General features: G+C 46.6%; 1 protein-coding gene across 3 annotated transcripts in view; it reads left to right on the top strand.

Moving 5' to 3' along the window:
* kif13ba (kinesin family member 13Ba) overlaps positions 1–21,083 on the top strand; it is a 49,313-nt gene extending 28,230 nt beyond the window's left edge. For 2 of the 3 annotated variants that reach the window (XM_084667346.1, XM_084667347.1), the window contains 31 exons: positions 29–140; positions 284–496; positions 953–1,063; positions 1,174–1,308; positions 1,605–1,735; positions 1,874–1,960; positions 2,278–2,471; positions 2,937–3,073; positions 4,905–5,038; positions 5,122–5,284; positions 5,417–5,563; positions 5,685–5,834; positions 6,098–6,223; positions 6,377–6,550; positions 6,642–6,799; positions 6,933–7,065; positions 7,178–7,354; positions 7,582–7,681; positions 9,553–9,679; positions 9,844–9,899; positions 10,154–10,278; positions 10,390–10,572; positions 12,245–12,337; positions 12,446–12,598; positions 12,705–12,782; positions 13,785–13,838; positions 13,988–14,123; positions 14,901–15,031; positions 15,639–15,701; positions 16,090–16,741; positions 16,950–21,083. In XM_084667346.1, coding sequence (XP_084523472.1) covers positions 29–140; positions 284–496; positions 953–1,063; positions 1,174–1,308; positions 1,605–1,735; positions 1,874–1,960; positions 2,278–2,471; positions 2,937–3,073; positions 4,905–5,038; positions 5,122–5,284; positions 5,417–5,563; positions 5,685–5,834; positions 6,098–6,223; positions 6,377–6,550; positions 6,642–6,799; positions 6,933–7,065; positions 7,178–7,354; positions 7,582–7,681; positions 9,553–9,679; positions 9,844–9,899; positions 10,154–10,278; positions 10,390–10,572; positions 12,245–12,337; positions 12,446–12,598; positions 12,705–12,782; positions 13,785–13,838; positions 13,988–14,123; positions 14,901–15,031; positions 15,639–15,701; positions 16,090–16,741; positions 16,950–17,170 — 4,654 coding nt within the window. In that variant the 3' untranslated portion in view covers positions 17,171–21,083. The remainder of the gene's footprint in view (positions 1–28; positions 141–283; positions 497–952; positions 1,064–1,173; positions 1,309–1,604; positions 1,736–1,873; positions 1,961–2,277; positions 2,472–2,936; positions 3,074–4,904; positions 5,039–5,121; positions 5,285–5,416; positions 5,564–5,684; positions 5,835–6,097; positions 6,224–6,376; positions 6,551–6,641; positions 6,800–6,932; positions 7,066–7,177; positions 7,355–7,581; positions 7,682–9,552; positions 9,680–9,843; positions 9,900–10,153; positions 10,279–10,389; positions 10,573–12,244; positions 12,338–12,445; positions 12,599–12,704; positions 12,783–13,784; positions 13,839–13,987; positions 14,124–14,900; positions 15,032–15,638; positions 15,702–16,089; positions 16,742–16,949) is intronic. The other variant, XM_084667348.1, reaches the window with a different exon arrangement.
* Positions 21,084–21,550: the final 467 nt, after the last annotated feature.

Genomic DNA, 21,550 nt, shown 5'->3' with positions numbered 1-21,550 from the left:
TGTGTTTGAATGGGATTTGTGGTTTTAGGTCCCTGACCACACTGGGTTTGGTCATCTCTGCCCTGGCTGACCAGGGAGCAGGGAAGAACAAGACTAAGTTTGTTCCCTATAGAGACTCAGTACTCACCTGGCTACTAAAGGTAAGGAATCCTTCTTTCTCTTACACACCAACTGTCCTGTTTCACACAACATTTCTTCTCACCCACACCCATTCGTACCCATCTCTCTGTACATTTATATGATTTCTCACTCTTTCTCCCACACCGACTGTCTCCCTCAACAGGACAGTCTGGGCGGCAACAGCCGCACGGCGATGGTTGCTACTGTGAGCCCCGCGGCGGACAACTACGACGAGACGCTGTCGACCTTACGCTACGCCGACCGGGCTAAGAGCATTGTCAACCACGCTGTGGTCAACGAGGATCCCAACGCTCGCATCATCCGAGAGTTGAGGGAGGAGGTGGAAAAGCTGCGAGACCAGCTCACGCAGGCAGAGGTGAGAGAGGCAGGGAAGGAAGGAGAGAAGGAAATGAACACTAATGTTTTTGAGCCAAAAGATGGAAAATAAGAGAAAAGGGTAAAAATGGAGGAATACCAGGAATGAAACACTGATCTCGCTCCTTCTGGTAGGGTGGACACATCATACAATTACATTTCAAATGTATGCATTATTTCCTGTCATGTTTATGTAACCTAATGGGTAGAACACAAACCTTTGACTGTAAAAAACATATGCCTTTTTTTTAGGGACCTAGATGGCACCAAGATGCTATACAGTGTTCTAGCTTGTAAACTTCACACAGTATTGAGACTCTTAATATTGAGTCTTTACTCTTTAACTGACATTTCAGTTTGATTACCGGGTGCTAGCATTAGAGGAATATTCATTATTCTGCCATTGGCCAGCTTGGATGAAGAAAAGACAAAGTTATATTGTCCACCTTACTTCCAGTCTATGAAGGCCCCAGAGCTAAAGGAACGTCTGGAGGAGTCTGAGAAGCTGATCCAGGAGATGACGGTCACTTGGGAGGAAAAACTCAGGAAGACTGAGGAGATTGCACAGGTTGCTTAGTCACACAAACTTACTCACTCATACGCACACGATACTCACACAATACATGTAATCAAATAAAAAACAACTGTCTTATTCTTCGTGTGTGTGTCTATTTCCAGGAGCGTCAGAAGCAGCTAGAGAGTCTGGGCATCTCTCTGCAGTCTTCTGGCATCAAAGTAGGAGAGGACAAATGCTTCCTGGTCAACCTGAACGCTGACCCTGCCCTCAACGAGCTTCTGGTCTACTACCTGAAGGTAGGCCCATGCACTAAACGTGTACTGTGCATCTACAGTACTGCGCAGAAGTCATAGGCACCCAATATTTTTTTACATTAATATTGTCTTAAAAATTGTTTTGTTTTTCTGTATTTGTGCGGCAGTTTAGTCTTTGTCTTTTCATTACTTCCTAAATAATTTGTGCTTTGTTAATACTAATAATAATTCATTATTGTACCTACTTTTGCACAATACTGTGTGTACACGCACACACTAATCAATGGATTTTCTTGTGGTGTGTGGCCTTGGTCCACTGTGTGTGCTCGCGTTCGCAGGAGCACACCAAGGTGGGTTCAGCTGACTCTCAGGACATTCAGCTGTGTGGGATGGGCATCCAGGCCGAACACTGCATCATTGACATCTCTGGTGACGCAGGAGTGATCCTCACGCCCCATCGCAACTCCAGGTACGCACATGTTCATCAACGTCATCATCAGGCTAGCCCCGCAGCCACCAGGACCAGACATCAGGATACCTGTCACCGACTCCTGATTTTCTTCTCCTGTGTGTTCCTGGACGTTGACATCATGTGTTCTTCCGACAGGACTTGTGTCAACGGCTCCCCCGTCACCAGCCCTCTGCAGCTCCATCATGGAGATCGCATCCTGTGGGGGAACAACCACTTCTTCAGGTAGGAGGCTGGATAAGGAGAGATGTGTGGAATGAGAAAGAGGGAAGGAAATGGGGAAGGAGAACAAGGGACTGACCTAGAGAACGAGGAAGTGAGATTGTGAACGAGTGAGATGGTAAACGAGGGAGTGTAATGAAGTGAGACGGAGAACAAGAAGGGACTGAAATGAAGAATGAGAGAGTGAGATGAAGAACGATGGAGAGAGCTGAAGATTGAGGGAGAGAGCTTACCATCTGGGATAGGTACCATGCTGCTCCGTCAGTGTAGCAGTGGACACTGACAATGTGACTACGCTCATCCTCCCATTGCCTGCTCAGGATCAACCTGCCCAAGCGTCGGTCCAGGGCCGGGGGCGAGGAAGAGGATGGGGAGGGGGGTTTGATGAAGAACAGCAGTAGCAGCGAACAACTGGATGCAGATGGAGACTCCAACAGCGAGGTGTCCAGCGAAGTCAGCTTCTCCTACGAGTTCGCCCAGACCGAGGTTATGATGAAGGCTCTCGGCAACAATGGTGAGGAGAAAGGGATGGAGAGGATGAGGGGAGGTGGAAGGAGAGAGGGAAACGGTTGAGGCGAGGTGTGAGGAGAGGGAAATGGTTGAGGGGAGGAGTGAGGAGACAGGGAAAGGGGTGAGGGAAGGTGGGAGAGGAGAGGGAAAGGGGTGAGGGGAGGGAGTTGTGAGGAGAGAGAGAAAGGGTTGAGGGGAGGTTGTAAGGAGAGAGAGATGAAGAGGGGGAAGGAGATGGAAAGGGATGAGGAGAGGGAGTTGTGAGGAGAGAGAGAAAGGGTTGAGGGGAGGTTGTAAGGAGAAAGAGATGAAGAGGGGGAAGGAGAGGGAAAGGGATGAGGGGAGAGGAACGACGAAGCAATAGAAGAAAACGGTATGGTGAAATGGGAATGTATTTTGCAGCACTCTGTGATTGATTATCCACGCCCAAAAGAGGTTGCTCACAATCCTCTCTGCCTTTTGTGCTCAGACCCCATGCAGGCGGTGCTGCAGTCATTGGAAAGGCAGCATGAGGAGGAGAAACGCTCTGCGCTGGAGAGACAAAGGCTGATGTACGAGCAGGAGCTCCAGCAACTACGCAGACGCCTACATCCGGGACAGGGACAGGTGGGCACCTTGTTCGACTGCTGTTGTCCCTCCTGTCTTCCTCCTGTGTCCCTCCTGCAGGGATGCAAACAGCGTGCTTTTCGGCGCCTCCCGCTTTTTCCATGTCAGTTTGGGTGACTGGCGTGAATCATGCAGATCCGAAGAGTTTTTTTAAGGGGGGGGGGGGGGGGGGGGTTCTGATTTATAATTGCAACAAGAGTAATTCTGTATTGCCTCCACCAAACAAGTAAATAGGAAATGAGCAAATCAGCAGTAGCCTATCCTCGCAAGCGTGACCCACTATTTCTTCTTGCTGCGTATCTTTTACTGTCTGCGGTGGGTACTCAATAAACGGACTCCGGTCTGGATCCGGACCGCAAATACCTAGATGCAATTCATTGGTGTGTGATTTTGTGCTATAGCCTATATTGTTTTCCTAGTATATGTGTTTTATATTTCCCGTGTCCAATCTAAAGCTCCAATCAGGAGCTGTAATGACTGTAATCACCATGACAACTCACTCACTCAACGTCGGCCGCAACCTCTGTAGGTAACGCAGGTTGTTTGTGTCATTCCCAACAATGCAGGCAAATCGATTTGCTAACAGTAGCTAGCCTACCTGTTTCTTCCTTCGCAAAAATCATGGCGTGACAAAACCCAGCAAAAAGTTGTTTCCGAAAATCGCAAATTTCAGACAGAATGGACTGACAAGTACGCATTTGTGTGGCCGGTGGGGAGCACAAAACCGATGTGTTTAATCTGCAGTAAGACGGTTGCCCTTGTCAAAAGTGGTAGAGCTAACGTGAAATGTCACTATGACACAAAGCATAGACACTGAACAAAATTACCCCCAGTACTCTGGTCTATGGGAGAAAGATGCCCAGGGGCACTGTGCCCTCCTAAACCAAAGTCAATTTTGAATAGGAGTCAATGGGAGAGGTAAGGGACACAAAAATAAACCATGGTCCGTTCCGGACCTTGGAATGAATGGAAATTTGGTGAGTGGACCTTTTGAGTTTCTAATCCAGTACCCCTGTTTTAGGGGAAGCCGAGCTTCCCTTGCAGTCTTAAAGAAATCTCCTACTGTCATGGATTTTAATAGGAGGGTGACCAAGGCATACACAGCTTGTGGCACGTAGAACAAACTACCTCTCAAAAGTAAGAACCTACAGGCCTTGTCCTCCGTTGATCTTGTGGTGAGGTGTCATTCCCAGGCTGTTACTCAGCTGAAGGAGTTGGCTAGGATCATCCACATTTAGTGCCCTTAGAGGTGGCCAGGAAGAAGGAGTAAAACCAGAAGAAGTGCTAGATATTTTAATAGGAGTTTAGGTCTCGGAATACAATATTAAATTAAATTACTTTCAGTGTATTTTGATCTTCAGTATGTAATTTTACTCTAGGCGTGGGCCAGGGATGTCAGGCGGTTGTTGGCAATGTAAGTATATGGATATTTGCCAAGAGTCGAGGGCTTCAATTACCCCTCTCTTTTTTGACCATACATGTGTTTGCATCCCTGCTCCTGTGTCCCTCCCGTGTTCCTCCCGTGTCCCTCCTGTGTCCCTCCCGTGTCTCTCCCGTGTCTCTCCTGTGTCTCTCCCGTGTCCCTCCCGTGTCCCTCCCGTGTCCCTCCTGTGTCCCTCCTGTGTCTCTCCTGTGTCCCTCCTGTGTCCCTCCTGTGTCCCTCCTGTGTCTCTCCTGTGTCCCTCCTGTGTCCCTCCCGTGTCCCTCCCGTGTCCCTCCCGTGTCCCTCCTGTGTCCCTCCTCTGTTCCTCTGCTGCTGTTCCTTTCCTACTCTCCTGTGCACCTGTTTCTCTGTATGTTCACCAGTACCATGTTGCTGTGTAACCTCTAGGGTCAGGCAGGCCAGGGCCAGGGCCCGGCAGGCCAGCAGCAGCCGCAGTACCGCAGCCTGGAGAGGCTCAGCATGGGGGGCATGTCCAGCTCCCCCAGCGCCCAAAGCAGGCTGCGCCAGTGGAGCGAGGAGAGGTGTGTGTGTGGGGCGGTGGGCTTTTAATTTGGTCTGTCGTGTTTCTGATGATGATGCTGACAGTGGTGTTTGCGTGCGCCAGGGAGGCGGTGTTGACGCGGAGCCTGAGGAAGTTGAGGGAGCAGATTGTCAGAGCCAACCTGCTGGTCCAGGAGGCCGGCTTCATCGCTGAGGAACTTGACAAACGCACCGAGTACAGAGTCACCCTGCAGATCCCTGCTGCCAACCTCAACGCCAACCGAAAGGTACACAAGCACACACACACACACACAGAACCCTTATATACTTATGTAGTCGGTGCTTCGTGAATAGAAAGTCAAACAGAGCCGCACAGATGCACACAAACATTGTGTAACGCTTCCGCTCCATGTCTGCAGCGTGACGCGGTGCTGAGCGAGCCCGCGGTGCAGGTGAGGAGGAAGGGCAAGGGCAAGCAGATCTGGGCCCTGGAGAAGATGGAGAACCGGTTGGTGGACATGAAGGAGCTCTACCAGGAGTGGAAGGACTACGACGATGACAACCCTGTGAGTCAGTGGTGGGAGGGTGGCCGTGGTAAACGGAGGGGGGAGAGATTTATAGGAGGGGGTGTTAACAACAGAGTTTTCCAGAATCTCTTGACGCTCTCTCTCTTTTTCTCCTGTCCAGGTGATGCGTTCCTACTTCAAGCGGGCCGATCCTTTCTTTGACGAGCAGGAGAACCACAGTCTGATAGGCGTGGCCAACGTCTTCCTGTCATGCCTCTTCTACGACGTCAAGCTTCAGTATGCAGTACCCATCATCAACCAGAAGGGGGAGGTATGCAGACCGAGCTTGAGTGCCAGCATAAAGCACAGTGTAAAGAATCAATCTACCCTGATCTGTGTAACGACAGTGTCACACAGCTCTGCATGCCCATAAAATGAGTCCCAGTATCCAGGTATGATGATGATGAATAGTAATAATACATTTTATTTGGGGGACGCCTTTCAAAACACTCGAGGACATCTCGCATGATGATGATGAAGGTGACGATGATTGTGATGATGATGATGACGGGTGTGTTTGCCCTGGGCCGTCAGGTGGCAGGGCGTCTCCATGTGGAGGTGGTACGTGTAGGCGGGGGCTTTGAGGAGGGCATGGCCGGGGGGGATGACAGCGAGAGCAGCCCCGATGGCGAGGCTCAGGAACGCAAGCTGGTCTGCATGGTAAGAGCCTCACACACACACACCAGATCATGCGCGCACACAGTCCTCTCTCTTCTCGTTCCACTGCATCTCTTGGCTCCCTCACCCCATATCTCGCTCTCTCTCACCATCCCTCGCCTCTTGCCCGTCTCTCCACCCCCCCTTCCCTTTCAGATCAAGATCCTCCAGGCCACAGGTCTTCCCCAGTACCTGTCCAACTTTGTGTTCTGCCAGTACTCCTTCTGGGACCATTCAGAGCCCATCATCGTGGCGCCCGAGGTCGATCCCTTTGCCTCCTCCCCCAGCAGCAAGGATCCTCACTGCATGGTGGTTTTCGACAGCTGCAAGGTTACCCATTTACACACGCTTCACACCCGCCAAAACATATATGCGACGCACACACAAAAGCATACTGACTCCTCCTTCCTCCCCTCTACAGGAGCTGGCTGTGGCTGTGACAGAGGACTTCATTGAGTACCTGACGGAGGGGGCGGTGGCCATCGAGGTGTTTGGCCATAGACAGGCGGACCCAGGCAGGAATCCTGCGCTCTGGGACCTCAGCATCATCCAGGCCAAGACTCGCACGCTGAGAGACAGGTATGCCCGCGCGCGCGCGCACACACATCTACCTTCTGGGCGACGAGAATGCACGCAAACACACACTGTCCCTCAGTTTTTGTTGGACAAAGGCCAGCGTACTGCATCAGCTTTGCATTGTTTTCCCTTGCAGGTGGGGAGAGGTAACGCGGAGGCTGGAGATGTGGGTTCAGATCTTGGAGATCAACGAGAACGGAGACTTCACGCCTGTCGAGGTGCTTCCTGCCAGGGACGTACGCACAGGGGGCATCTTCCAGCTGCGACAGGTGCGCACATTTGGGACAGGAAAGCATTGATGTGCATAGACGTGATCCTCAAGTGTGGACCAGGGTCTTGTTTCTGTGGTTATAACGTGTGTGTTGGTGTGTGTTTGTCCAGGGCCAGTCCCGTCGTATCCAGGTGGAGGTGAGGTCAGTGCAGGATTCGGGCACCATGCCCCTGATAGCAGAGGTACTGCTGGCTGTGTCTGTGGGCTGTGTGGAGATCAGACAGGCCAAGCCCCCCAGGGCCAACGAGCCCATACACATCGAGGGAGATGAGATGGACAGCTACCAGGTTCATACAACACCATTTATATACTATATATATATAAAACATATGAATGTTATACAATATTCTTAAGAGCAATATATTATGTTATAGAACATAAGTTGAATATTATTTTGTTAAATAGCTATCGTGTCTGACCTAACCCTAACCTAAAAGTAAGTAATGCTTGTTTATTGTAAGAAGAGGATGACAGTTTCCTCTTGTCTGATTTGTTGGTGATTTGCATCCAATAGGAGCGCGATTTGGAGCGCCTGCGTCGCCAGTGGCTGACAGCCCTCACTAAGAGACAAGAATACCTAGACCAACACCTGCAGAGTCTGGTCAGCAAAGCAGGTACACACACACACACATACACAGGAAGATTATCCAGAAATTCCACACAGGAACCAATTAAAATAATCTGTAAGGTTTTACATACTCAGATTGCACCATCCTAAAACACAGTTCTCGCACAATTTATATTTCCAACTCTGTTTCTAATGCAGAATAATAATATAAAGACATCACAATTCAGAAGAGACATCTCTCTCAGAGCCTGCAGCAGAAGCACACACACAGAAACACATAGATGGTGATGATGACAGAAAGAGCAAAATGTTTGAAAGTGTGGTTACACTTTTCATACAGTGTATCACATACAGGCAGACACGTTCAATTTTCGATTGCCAGCTGGTACTGTTGTTCATCTCTCGTTGCCCCATCTATGTCCAGTACGATAGCAGCCTGTAACCCATACACAGAGTTATCTAAATTAACATGGGTTACTGGTTAAAAGTAACTATTAGCCAGCCTATTGTTTAACAATCGTTATTAAATTTAATCTGAAATGGTCCAAGCATCATCTGAACTCGGTGCTCTGAAACTGAATTTCAGAGCAGTTCAGATGATGCATGGACCATTTCAGTGGAGGATTTGATTTAGGTGCTGTGGGAATACTGTCTTGATATATTTTCTAACTATGTTGGTATTAGCAATGGTAGGAAGAATAACACAACTATTTTTTAAGTAAAACATTTAATACAGCTCAGTAGAAATACTGTCAAAGAAAAAGTCTGGCATAATTTATTTTTATTAGGGTGAAATATTTGTGTATTATCAATGCGATGTACACATTTACTTAACATCTGTACAAGAATTTGCTATTATTATTATATAATTGTTCCAATAAATAACAACAGAAGAACCGTTAAGAGTACCGTTAAAGAAAAACACAAACTAGACTAGATTGACAATTCTCAGAAAGCATTGGGTCTGATCAGAGCATAGGTGGCACTACGACCACGCCTCAAATTTGTCACTTTCAAAATGATGGCATTTTAACCCTATCAGGCCAACATGTCTGAAGGTTGGTATGCATGAGTTATTGCTCATGTCTGCTTGATGGATTTTTCTCCTCAGTGACAATTTGTGAAAGATTTACTTAAAATCTGCCATTTATCCATTTGCCTTGAAATGTTGTATATGTGTGAGGTACATGTCTCTACCATGTCAATTGTTTGGAATTTTCACCAATTGGAAATTCTAATTGGAATCCACCATTGCTGCTTGCAGCTATATTTAAAATTGTTCCTGAACCATCCAAGCTCGTACTAAATAATTGAACTACTCATGAAAGTGATTCATTAATCCTGAATTACTCAAAAGATTTGACTCGTTGGTGTGTTAAAAGCTTTGTGCCGTCAATAGTGTTAAATTAAGTTCCCTTTGCCTTAGTTATCAGTATTTGTAGCTCAATTGAACAGTGGCTGTATTTTTTTCACTTTCACTCTGAATGTATCTTTCTGCTTACCATTTCCCCCTTTACTGTATTGGTGAGGCTAAAAGTAAGCTACTATCAATTACATGCTACCATTCCACTCTGCCTCACAGAGCACAATCTGATCTGATAAGAAAATATTTGCCTGCTATTTTGTCACAGCCTCATTAGCTAGGTAGCTATCAACACAATCGAGACAATTATCAGACAAACATACACTGCCGGATCGAGTCAGCAAAACCGGTTCTCACACACACTGCTCATTTGAAGGGCCTGATACTACATTTACATTAAATCATTTAGCAGACGCTCTTATCCAGAGTGACTTACAGTAAGTACAGGGACATTCTCCAGAGGCAAGTAGGGTGAAGCGCCTTGCCCCATACTAGATAAACACGTCTAAATATCCCTCTCACCTCCTTCTTCCTCCTGTACTTCCCTCCTCCAGAGAAGACCGAAGATGACATGGAGCGAGAAGCCCAGCTGCTGGAGTGGCGTCTGACCCTGACGGAGGAGAGGAACGCTGTCATGGTGCCCTCTGCTGGTAGTGGCATACCTGGAGCCCCCGCTGAGTGGTGAGATGCACACACACTCACACATTCCGAGACGTACACACACTCACGTGCATGCAAACATTCACACAGACTTTCACGCACATAGGCACACACGGACAGACCAGGAAGACCCACTGACATGCATACCCTGTGCTAACACCGACATGTTCTGGATGTTTCCTCAGGGTTCCTTTGCCAGGGATGGAGACCCACACCCCGGTGCTGTTTCTGGATCTCAGCGGTACTTTCTCTCTGATGCACATCTACATATCCACCTTTTCTTAATTACTTAATTTTTTTCTTTGAGTTGTCATGAAGAACAACTGAAGAGACCACTGAATTCATACCAGTTCCTTTCTGTCTCTCTCTGTTCCGCTCGCTCTTTTGCTATCCCCCTTTTGCCACGTTGATTTTGTCTACTTCGTTTTCTTTTCTCTGACACTCCATCTCTCTTTCTACCCCTTTCTCTCTCCATCTCTTTCTCCTCCCCTCCAGCGGATGACTTCAGCTCCCAAGAGGCACTGGAGGCGCCCGAGGCAGGAGGCTGGGACGCCACGCTGAGCGGCGAGGACGAGGATGACTTCTTTGACCTGCAGATCGTCAAACACTACGACGGAGAGGTAACACTGGTGTGCGAGCGTGCAATTCTTTCTGTGCAGGACTTCCATGGTGCACACAAACAAACTGTTCTACCTATTTGTTTATATCCGTCTCTGTTTTTGTGTGTCCAGGTGAAGGCAGAAGCGTCCTGGGACTCCACGGTTCATGAGTCTCCCCAGCTGAGCAGAGGCGGGGTGTGGCCTGAGCAGCGTGTGTACCTGACGGTACGAGCCGTGGTACAGCTCAGCCACCCTGCTGACATGCAGCTGGTCCTCAGGAAACGCATCTGCGTCAACCTCAACCCTGGACGCCAGGTCAGACTCCCACCTGTACACACACATACTTACAGTCATTGGCCACTTTATGAGGTACGCCTGTTCAATTGCTTGTTAACACAAATTGCTAATCAGCCAATCACATGGCAGCAACTCGTTGAATTTAGGCTTGACATGGTCAAGACAACTTGCTGAAGTTCAAACCGAGCATCAGAATGGGGAAGGGGATATAAGTGACTTGAAAGTGGCATGGTTGTTGGCGCAATATGGGCTGGTCTGAGTATTTCAGAAACTGCTGATCTACTGGGATTTTCTACTGGGATTTTCACGCACAACCATCTCTAGGGGTCACAGAGAAGGGTCCGAAAAGAGAAAATATCCAGTGAGCGGCAGTTGTGTGGAAGAAAACGCCTGGTTGATGTCAGAGGAGAATGGGCAGACTGATATGATATAATAGAAAGGCAACAGTAACTCAAATAACCACTCGTTACAACCAAGGTATGCAGAATACCATCTCTGAATGTACAGCACGTTGAACCTTGAAGCAGATGTGCTCCAGCAGCAGAAGACCACACACTGGGTGCCACTCCTGTCAGCTGAGAACTACAATTCACACAGGCTCACCAAAATTGGACAATATAAGATTGGAATAATGTTGCCTGGTCTGAGGAGTCTCAATTTCAGCTACAACAGTCAGATGGAAGGGTCCGAATTTTGCATAAACAACATGAAAGCATGGTTCCATCCTGCCTTGTACAAACAGTTCAGGCTGGTGGTGGTGGTGGTGTAATGGTGTGGGCGATATTTTCTTGGCACACTTTGGGCCCCTTAATACCAATTGAGCAGCCTACCCGAGTATTGTTTCTGACCATGTCCATCCCTTTACGACCACAATGTACCCATCTTTTGACGGCTACTTCCAGCAGGATAATGCACCATGTCTCAAAGCTCAAATAATCTCGAACTGGTTCTTAAAAATGAGTTCACTATACTCCAATGGCCTCAGTCACCAGATCTTAATCCAATAGAGCACCTTTGAGATGTTGTGGAATGGGAGATTAGCATCATGGATGTGCAGCCGACACATCTGCAGCAACTGCGTGATGCTATCATGTCAATATGGACCCAAATCTCTGAGGAACGTTTCCAATACCGTGTTGAAAGTATGCCACAAAGAATTAAGGCAGTTCTGAAGGCAAAAGGGGGTCCAACCCGGTACTGGTGAGGTGTACCTCATAAAGTGGCCAGTGAGTGTATATAGACACACTCATTTATATGTACACGCACACATATTTATATTCACACTCATACACGTTATATGGACACTCACTTACATACTCACACCAGCGTTAAGCACGTGTTTTTTCAAGCACAGTATTTGGAAGCTAAGCTGATTTGTAGATCACTTGTGTACATTTCATGCAAAACCCAAAGCTCACATGTCACAGTCAGGCAGTTTGCTAGTTAGTTGCTACAATTCAAAATGTGTACTCGCACATGCATGGGTCGCTTTGGCCTTTGAATCGAATTAATTAAAACATTTGAGTCGGAGACCGGTCCGTATCAGTGAATCTTGACAGACACACTCGCTGGCATAATGCATATGTACACACACAAACTTATATATGTACTCACATGCTCACACACATACGCATTTGGATACTCACCCACACATGCACCCCTCCATGCTGAAATGTGAGTTGTGTCTCAGGGCTTTGCTCAGAACTTTCTGAAGAGGATGACCACGCGCAGCACCATCCCTGGCTGTGGGGTCACCTTCGAGGTGGTCTCCAACATCCCTGGGGTAAGGACTACACCTCCCAGCATGCACCTTCATCTCCCTATCTCCATGATGCCAATACTCTCTATCATCCTAAGATGCTAGTATCAGCCTTCCTGTCTCTCCTTCCAGGATGCCCAGGGTTCGGAGGACAGGGAGATGCTGGCTCGTCTCGCCGCCAGCTCAGACAACCCCAAGTCAGCTGACAGCGAGGCAGCCATTGAGAAGTACCTCCGCAGTGTGCTGGCTGTGGAGAACATCTTGACCCTGGACCGGCTTCGACAGGTCAGGGGTCAGAGGTCATACAGCTCAGACCTAATGGTCCTACCGCTCTACAGTATGTATACAGAGGATAGGACTCATTTTGAGGTGTGTGTGTGTGTGTGTACAGGAGGTGGCGGTAAAGGAACACTTGGCAGGCAAAGGGAAGGGGAACAGACGCAGTCTCAGCTCCCCCAGTGTCCACCGGGTAAACCTCCTCTAGCTACCTACCTGTTTGTCTGTCTGAACCCCTGTACGTGTCTCTCTACTAGGGGTGTAACGATATATGTATTTGTATGGAACCGTTTCAGTACAGGACGTTCGGTTCAGTACAGGGCTGTGCACAGGTGAGTTCCCGGAACGGAAGTTGCGTGTGTTTATTTTCCAGCAACTACATGTGCAGCCTGTGCGCGTCATGTCTACCACTAGCGATAACAAAAAACCGCCTTAGTGCAAACGCAGCTTACTTCAGCATTCAAGCAGCCTGTCCCTAGCAATTCAGATTGGGCCAAAGCTATAACAACTGCCATTGGAGTTTTTATAGCAGCGAATCCAAGACCGTATTCAGTTGTTGAAAACGCCAATTTTAAACGCATGCTTAAGGTGTTTGAGCCCCGGTATGAAGTACACACTCATCCGCACTTGAGAATATCTTATTTAACTTATTACCAGGCAGCATTTAGCAATAGTATTCTATATATATTTTTCTTTCATATTTATTTTTTATAATGTAACAATAAATTGTTGGTTTACAAATAATAAACAAGCAAATTTAGGTTTCGCATTTTGTTCCCATATTGTACCAAAAATTAACCAAACCGTGACCTCTAAACTGAGGTACTGTATGTATCGAACTGTGATTTTTGTATATCATTACACCCCTAGTCTCTAAATACCCGTCTGAATCCTTCTACCTGTCTATCTAGCTAGCTGTCTGTCTGAACCTTTTACCTGTATGTTTACCTGCTTGTCTGGCTACTTTCTCTACCTTAGTAGTTGGGGTAACAAGTCTTTAAGCATAATAAAGTTCCATAGAAACCAGAAGAGATATACATCCGTCAAAACCATCTGATTTCTCTCTCTCTCACTCTCACTCTCACTCACACACACACACACACCCCCTTCCCTCCCTTGTCTATCTCCCTCTTTCTCTCCTGTATCCCTCTCTTTCTCCACCCCCTCCCTCTCTCCATCCATCTTTCTTCTATAGCTCTCAGGCAGCAGACAAGACCTGTCTTCAAACTGTATACTGGATGACAACAAGGTACCAGCTCTTTTGTTTACACTGCGGTTTGTAACCCAGTAAATCTCCACTCTGCAGCCACTCAAAAAGAAGACCGTACTGCTTTATTACCCTCTGGGCGGTTTCCAGAATCTCATCTTAAATTGTGTGCGTGTGTACTCTCTACTCAGAGTCGCTGGGAGAGTCAACAGGATATCTTCATGCCCTCCCAGTTCAGCCGAACTTTACCTCGGCCGTCTCCCTCCTCCTCCCCCACCCCCACCCCCTCTCCCGCAACCCCCTCTCAGAACCAGGATCCGGAGCAAGGTAACTCCCCCCTCCCCCCCCCCGCTCTCTTCCCTCTGCTCCTCCTCTCCTCTCTACCCCTTTGAGCTAGCTCTGTCTAACCTGGCTCTGACTGGGTTTGTCCTCTCTTCATAATCACCCTCAAAGCCGTCATGCTCTTTATCAACCTACCCTATCATTCTCTCCCCCTTCAATCATGACAGAAATGCAGGTCTGTCTGTATCACTACTCGGTGTCTAATACAGTACATTAGCTGTCTGTCTCATCTAATGTTTCAGTGGTCATTGCAAGGCATCTTTGTTTCAGTGTAATCAAGGAGAATTAATCATTCTGATTAATGTGTGCTCAGTATGCTTTTTATAATCCAGGCATCATAATTTGTGTGATCACGAAGTGTCAGTCATTTTAATGTCTTTGTCCCTCTGGTCTGGTCAGATTGCGTCTTGGCTTCAGTGTGTCTCTTTTATTTGGCATTTCTTGCTCTCAACTTCCCCTCTCAATCTTTTCCACCACCTTTCCCCCGCGTCCCTCCCTTTGTCCATCCCGTACCCTTCCATCTTCCCTTCCTTTCTTTTTTTGCTCTCATCTTCTCTTCCTGTCCTGTACCACCTCCTATTCCCCCCTCTTTTACTGGTCTTCTTGTGTCCTCTCCTATTTCCGCTTACCTCATCTCGTCATCTTCTCTGCTCCTTCCCTTTCTTCCTTTCCTTTTGCCCTCCATTGCTCCCTTGTCCTTTCCTCCTCCTCCTCTCTCCCTGCTTTTCCTCCACCTCTCCTCTCACCGGTCCCCCTCCTCAGGTCGTTCAGGGCTTGCTGCCTCTTATCTTTCAGTCAGAGCCCTGGTCCCCCAGATGCCTAAGTTGCTCAAGTCTCTGTTCCCTGCCCGGGAGGATAAGAGGGAGCTCCGCCCCTCACCCCACTCTCAGCAGGTAACCATGGAAACAAACCTTGAGCCCCCGACCCCTCCCTCCATACTTCTATGCACTTTTGTGGCAAACACTACAGATGTTTCCATTTCAAAGCTCACCTACGCATTGCCAAAGTGCACAGGCGAACATTAGAAAACATTCAAATACTCGAGATACGGGGACTCTCAGCCAAGGTGCGCCTGAGAGCGCTCCACCAAAAATACAGTGCTAAATGTTTTTCTGAGGGTGCCAAACCACACAAAAACACACCCAGTGGATCTCCCACCTTCTGAGGCGGCGCTCTCCTCCTGTTATATGTTGAATGCTCACATTACCTTCCATCTGGGTGTTTTTGTTGCTATAAATGAATCTTCATGTAGCTATCTGTTGGGTGAGGCGCTGGGGGGGAGCTGAGATGATTGCCACCTGCCAACAGGCTGATTATAGCAGTGAAGACAGAGGGGGGGCTGGGGGCACAGCTGCAGACGCATGAAGGGGAAAGGGAAAGGGAGAGACATGGAGATCAGATGGGAGAGGGGGAGGGAGGGAGAGACACAGAGGAAGATTGTGGGAGGTTGGGGCACAGCTGCAGACCTTACCATCCTGTCCTTGTCTCCTTGTGTTGCAGCACACGCCACGCATCATCATGCAGAGTTCTGGACTGGAAGACAGCCGGATCAGGACGGAACCGGTAAGAACCTCCCTGACCTCTCCCCCAACTTCCTCCACCTCCTGTTTCTCCCTCTCTGCTACACACACACAGACATATGCTGATAACATACTGTACCCTTCAACAGAGTCCTCCTACCTTGATCCCAGAGCTACCCACCCTGAATATTTTGGCTGCTATTTCACTTAACTAAACTGATTTAGCTCGACAACCAGCTAATTACTAAAATAATGTGCACTATGTTGCGATTGGAGCAGAAAAAAGGATCATAGCTCTAGGAGCAGGACTGGACAGCCCTAATTTAGTGGTGCAGTAGATGAAACGTGATTACAATGTTGGTCAGCATGATGCCCTGTCAGTGTCTCTTCTCCCCTGTGTGATTGTTGCCGTTGCCATGGTTCCCCTGTAGGTTGCTATGGTAGGGAGGAACCTGATCCCGGCCCTGACCAATGACAGACAGTGGGATTCCCCCGAAGCCCCTCCTTTTCCTCCTCCTGTTCCATCCATGCATGATCCGCATGACACACCCCTCAGCCCTCTCAGTCAATCCTCCAGCGGCTACTTCTCCACTAGTGTTTCCACGGCGACCTTGTCTGACGCCTCTGCTGTTGTTAGCGACTCGGCCCCCCTTGACCCCTCCCCCGCCAAGCTAGAGGCCGGCGGCCCTGAAACTACATTACCCAGAAACCCCCAGCAGCGAGCTGACCGGAACGGTCTTCTGGCCTCTTCTCAGTACGAAGCCAAAATGGCCGCCACTGGTTCTCCAGCATCCCAGAATCCCTCCAACCACAGCAGAAGTTTAGGACAAAGGCTGGTGAACTCCATTCAGCCTACCCCTGTGGATGAGGGGGTATTTGGAGTAAGAGGAAGAGACAGCCTCGAGCGCCTGGAGATCATCTTGGATGATGAGAACGGAGGTCGGGATTACACACTACCTGATTGGCTAATAGAGGGAGCCTGTGTTACCGTGGGAGAAAATAAGGGCGGTACTGTTCGGTATCTGGGAAATACAGAGTTCGCTCACGGAGTGTGGGTCGGAGTGGAACTGGACTTGCCTTCAGGTGTGTTTGCATGTATGAGAGAGACATGGAAAGAGATGTATTGGGTGTAACCTCTTTGTGTCTGTATCTATAAATGGGAGAACATCCGTGTGTGTGTGGTGCATTTCAGTAACTCTTTCAAAAGGCTTCTGTGCCTTGCACTTTTCTGGCAATATCTTTTCCTCCATGTATCTGTCCCTCCCTCTTATCTTTTCCCCCTCCTCTCCAGGTAAGAACGACGGATCAGTAGGTGGGCATCACTACTTCCACTGTAAACCTGGCTTTGGAGTGCTGGTTCGCCCAGACCGGGTGTTTCGGCGGGAGCGATCCAAACAGAACCCTGAGAACAGGCACATCGGGGAGTTTTATTCCCCGGGGCAGCCGGTTTTGCGGAGGGAGTCCATGGGGGCCGGGAAGAGGAGGGAGAACCGCAAGTCTTGGAGCAACTAAGAAAGACAGGCACACAACCCTATCTTTGGTTGGATACAAATGACAAACCCTACATATCCCTATCTGGTGAAGGAAACTACAATCCCTACACATCCCGTTCTTGTGATGGGAAAACTACCAACCCCTTTAAACCCCTGTCACTCCCTCGTATTCCAGCCCATTAACTATGCAACTCTTCTCTTGCTTTTTTGTACCTACTACTTTTTAAAAGATGCACTAGGATGGTGTCCCTTGCGTGGTGAAAAGGGCACAGTCCCCGAGTGCTGTTGCTGTCTGTATGACATGGTGCAGCAAGGCCAGGGACACTTGACAGATAGAGAACTTCTCTTATCGTAGAGGTTCAGTTGAACCCAATTAAACAGGACATAAATGTCGTTTCTTGTGACTATTCCTACATTCCTCTGACCCCTCCTCCTGTTTAAACTACCCCTCACTTTTAACTAGGACTATCATTACTATTGATATTATTATGGGTCCTTTTTGTGGACTGACTTTCCCCCCATGATGTGGAGTCATTCATCTGAAGTGATGTATGGATTCTTCCAGAATGTGCCTTCATGGATGAGTTTCTATTTCTGTGTTTTTTTGTCTTTGCGTGCTTTTTAAAATCATGTCCATCCTGCCACTCTTGGTTACAATGAGAATGCCTTACGTAAGTGTGAGGTGATCTCAGGGACTGCTAAAAGGATGTTTGTCTGTGCAGTGGGAGATAACTAGTTTTGTCAACAACAAAATATATATTATTTTTTTTTACTGATTTGAAGGTCAAGCTTGTTTAAGGGTAGGACCACAGATTCAGGTTAGAGATAATCTTGTAGGAGAGTTAAACTGTAGTATTGTACTGTTGAGGATTAGACAAGTCGTTGTAGTCTGGGTGAGAGACTGTATTGTTTTTATTGTTGAACATTAGAGATACTGTTGTGGGAGAGAGTGTAATGTTGTGGAGAGTAAAAATATTGCACTGGAGAGAAAGTCATGTTAGCATGGGTGGCTAGGCTACCTATCCCATCAGCCAGACTAGTTGAGAGAGAGGCTAAGGAAGTAGTGTGATCTGTCAGGGTGGCTAAGCAACCTATCCTGCACAGAGGGAAGTAGCATGATCTTTATTCATGGGTGGCTTTGTCACCCGTCCTAGTAGTCAGGCTAGCACCTAGGAAAATAGCCTGACCAAGTAAGCCAAGCTGTGGTACGACAGCGTGTTGGATTGTTGGTCTAGTATATGTGAAGCAGGTGAAGAGGAAGTGAGGTGAAGGTTAAAGAGACTAGTGTGTTGTCTGTCATTGACGTGTGTGTGTGTGTGTCATATATAAAAAGGTGCATGTAGCTGCGGGGGTAGGGGGTCCTCTTCTATGCATATCAGTTCCTTGTTTATTGCATATTCTCAACCTAGTTCTAAGAGGATATGGGTTGAATATTGACCGTGTAAGTACAATGTTCCTCTTTATCTCATGCACATTCCAGGTCAGGCAAAGAGTGGGTGCAGAGTTGTTTTCACCAGAGTATCTCTGAATACATATAAATACTCCCTAATCTGGTATACATTCCTGTTGTAACTGTTTAACAGTCAAGATGTAGTCGCAGTTTTAAAAATGGGCTCCTGTCAGTGGGTGTCATACACTAAGCCAGCGGCCCCAGTTGTGACGGACTGCATTTTATGTGGTAACAATGTTTGCTCTAGATGGAGGGAAACGAGTGGTATCATAACATAGAAAGAGATGGAAGAGATTATAGGGGGGGACTTTAAAGTCTATGATTTAAGTGTTTGATCATGATCTACTAAGGCCTAGATTTACTGTACTGTTTAATGCTTTTACTATACATATAGCTGTCCTACTTATTCTAAATTGAGGAAAACATTTAGATAGCATTTAACTCAAGAATGACATTTAAATTGCACACAATATTCTATAAAGGCATAACTGCTACAGTCATGTATGTAAATGACAAAACAAAGGATGAGATGATGACTGTTTGTATAGTTAGAATATGTCAGGCATCAGTTATAAGGAGCGTTCTTTTCAATTTAAAGCAGGGCACTTCAAACCTGTTCCTGGAGAGCTAGCTTCCTGTAGGTTTACACTGATTATGACAAATGGCTGGTTGATGGGCTTAAACAGGTTAAGTTACAACTGATGTTGGAACAGAATTCTACAGAAGGGTAGCTCTCTACAGAAACATGTTGTTGGTAGAAGGGGAGGAGGAAGGAGATGAGTAAGATCATTGTCAGGTCGGTGAGTTTGAGGTTAGGCGGGTCCTCTGAATCACAAAGGCAGTAGCATAAAGAAGTGTGTGTGTGTGCGTGCGTGAGACAGGGAGAATTTGTGTTTATAGTTTCCAGGCGTCTTTGCACAGAGACTGAAAAGTGTTTGAGATCACTTCAGGCTTACAGCGTTATCTTAATTTCTGTGCCTCTTAAACTAACTCATCATCGCTCCTCATATTCTCCATCCGTAATTCTAACCATGCGCACAAGAACCTCGAATAAGAACAAAACAATGCTTCACTGTTTTGGCTTTATTGATTTAAATTGTCTGCGTGGAGAGTATGTGTTTGGATCGTCATTGATTATGGAAGTCGAACCTCTGTCTCTATGGTGCTTATATGGTAGACCGTCAGAGTTGTCTGTCTGCCTTACAGCCCTGGTCCCCCACACCTAACCCACTGCCAGATTACCATGCTACTTTATTGCTCCCTCTCTCTCTAGCTCTTACTTACTCACTCTTTTTAGTCCCAAGCACCTCTGTTCAGTTACACATAGCTACTTTACATTGTGAAACAGACAGTGGTCTTTTGTGTCACCTGTGTCATGTACTGGAGACGGACAGCTTTTTATAGTAACACTCTAGTCATATAAAATCATGTGTACATGTTGACCTCAATACTGTGTAACACCAGAGTGACGTCATGGCTACTCCTTCCTGTGTCCTTTCATTTTTTGTGTAATATCATGTACTATATAATGTGCCGTATGGGTGTGACCGTATTATTGCTCAGAACCACACCAGTGTGTCATTGTGAAGGACTGCCAGTAGCTTCTCTAAATACAGATGGCAAAGACACTGAACATCTGAATTATGGGTCCTCCCCATGGTTTTGTTTTTAAAAAACATCTTCATGCAAGTGTTTGTGTGTTTATGAGTGGTCCAAATATCTCTTCAAAGCCCAGGGACACATGCTGATACTCAACAACAACATATCTGAAGTGAACACGGTCTGGTTTTGTTACTTTTTAATATGCTGCACCTGCATCTACAGGATGGCAACACTGAGAGCAATATTACACCTGCCTTTTATGTGACCTTCCATCTGCATAGCTCGTGCACACACAGACACCTATACCTGTCTTTGTCTCCAATACATGGTGCTCCCTTGACCCTAGTTTTGTTGTTGCAAGAAATGCATATATACACACACACACAGTCTGAAACTAAGAGTGATGCTAAGGGAGGGGATAGAAAGATAGGACCAGAATCAATTATATTGTTAACCAGTATTTTCCACAAATATGTTTCCCTACCACTACCTTAGTCCTTTCCCTCTCTTTCTCTCCCCCCCCCCCCCTCTCTGTCTCTCTCTCAGGATTGAGGCTAGTGCTGCTTTGTGCCTCGTCCTATAATTGATCAGTATGAGTAGAATAATTATCTTGTATCATTATGATTAATAATTAGCAATCATTTCTGAAAGAGTGACTTGTTTTGTATGTATTGTGTGTGGTATGTATATATGCGCATATTAAGACTTTAAATCTGAGCACAAGTTAGGGATTTGATTAATTTAATTGTGTAATTTTATGCTGAAATCCAAAGAATAATCATGTAATATAATGCATTTATATATTTTTTTTATCATCTCTGGACAATAATGGCCCTGTAAAGATATGATAAATAAAAGTGAACTGATTTACTTAAATCAATATGTTTGTCCTTTGAATTAATTAATTATACATACATGTACATGCCTTCAACTGAAATAATTCTGCAAATTGACAAATATTTCGATAATGTATGATACTTGAGTAGATCATCTGTAATTAAGTGTATTTTAATATTATATTGCTGATGTTACTGACAAGTGTGAATAAATATTAAACGGTAGGTGCTTTGTCAAGATGTATAGAACAAAAGACACTTGGTTCATAGATCAACCTTTATATGTGATTTGTTTATATTCATTCGTCAACAGTTACACTACTACAATAAACAAATGTGTTTTTTTTTTAAAGAAAGCTTTTCAAACAAATGAAAAACTAACAAAGGCAACGTTTTTCTATGTATCATTACAGAACAGTCTACTGTCCAAACAAGGCACTATGTCTGAAATAACAGGACTCTCATTTTTTACTACCTCAAATCGATACAACAGTGATAATTTTTTATTTAG

This window comes from Hypomesus nipponensis, chromosome 12, assembly GCF_054491055.1.
Source record: "Hypomesus nipponensis isolate SF chromosome 12, ASM5449105v1, whole genome shotgun sequence".
In the NCBI taxonomy this organism is placed as follows: domain Eukaryota; kingdom Metazoa; phylum Chordata; class Actinopteri; order Osmeriformes; family Osmeridae; genus Hypomesus; species Hypomesus nipponensis.
The sequence above is the reverse complement of the archived record's forward strand: the minus strand, read 5'-3'. Positions and strand labels throughout refer to the sequence as shown.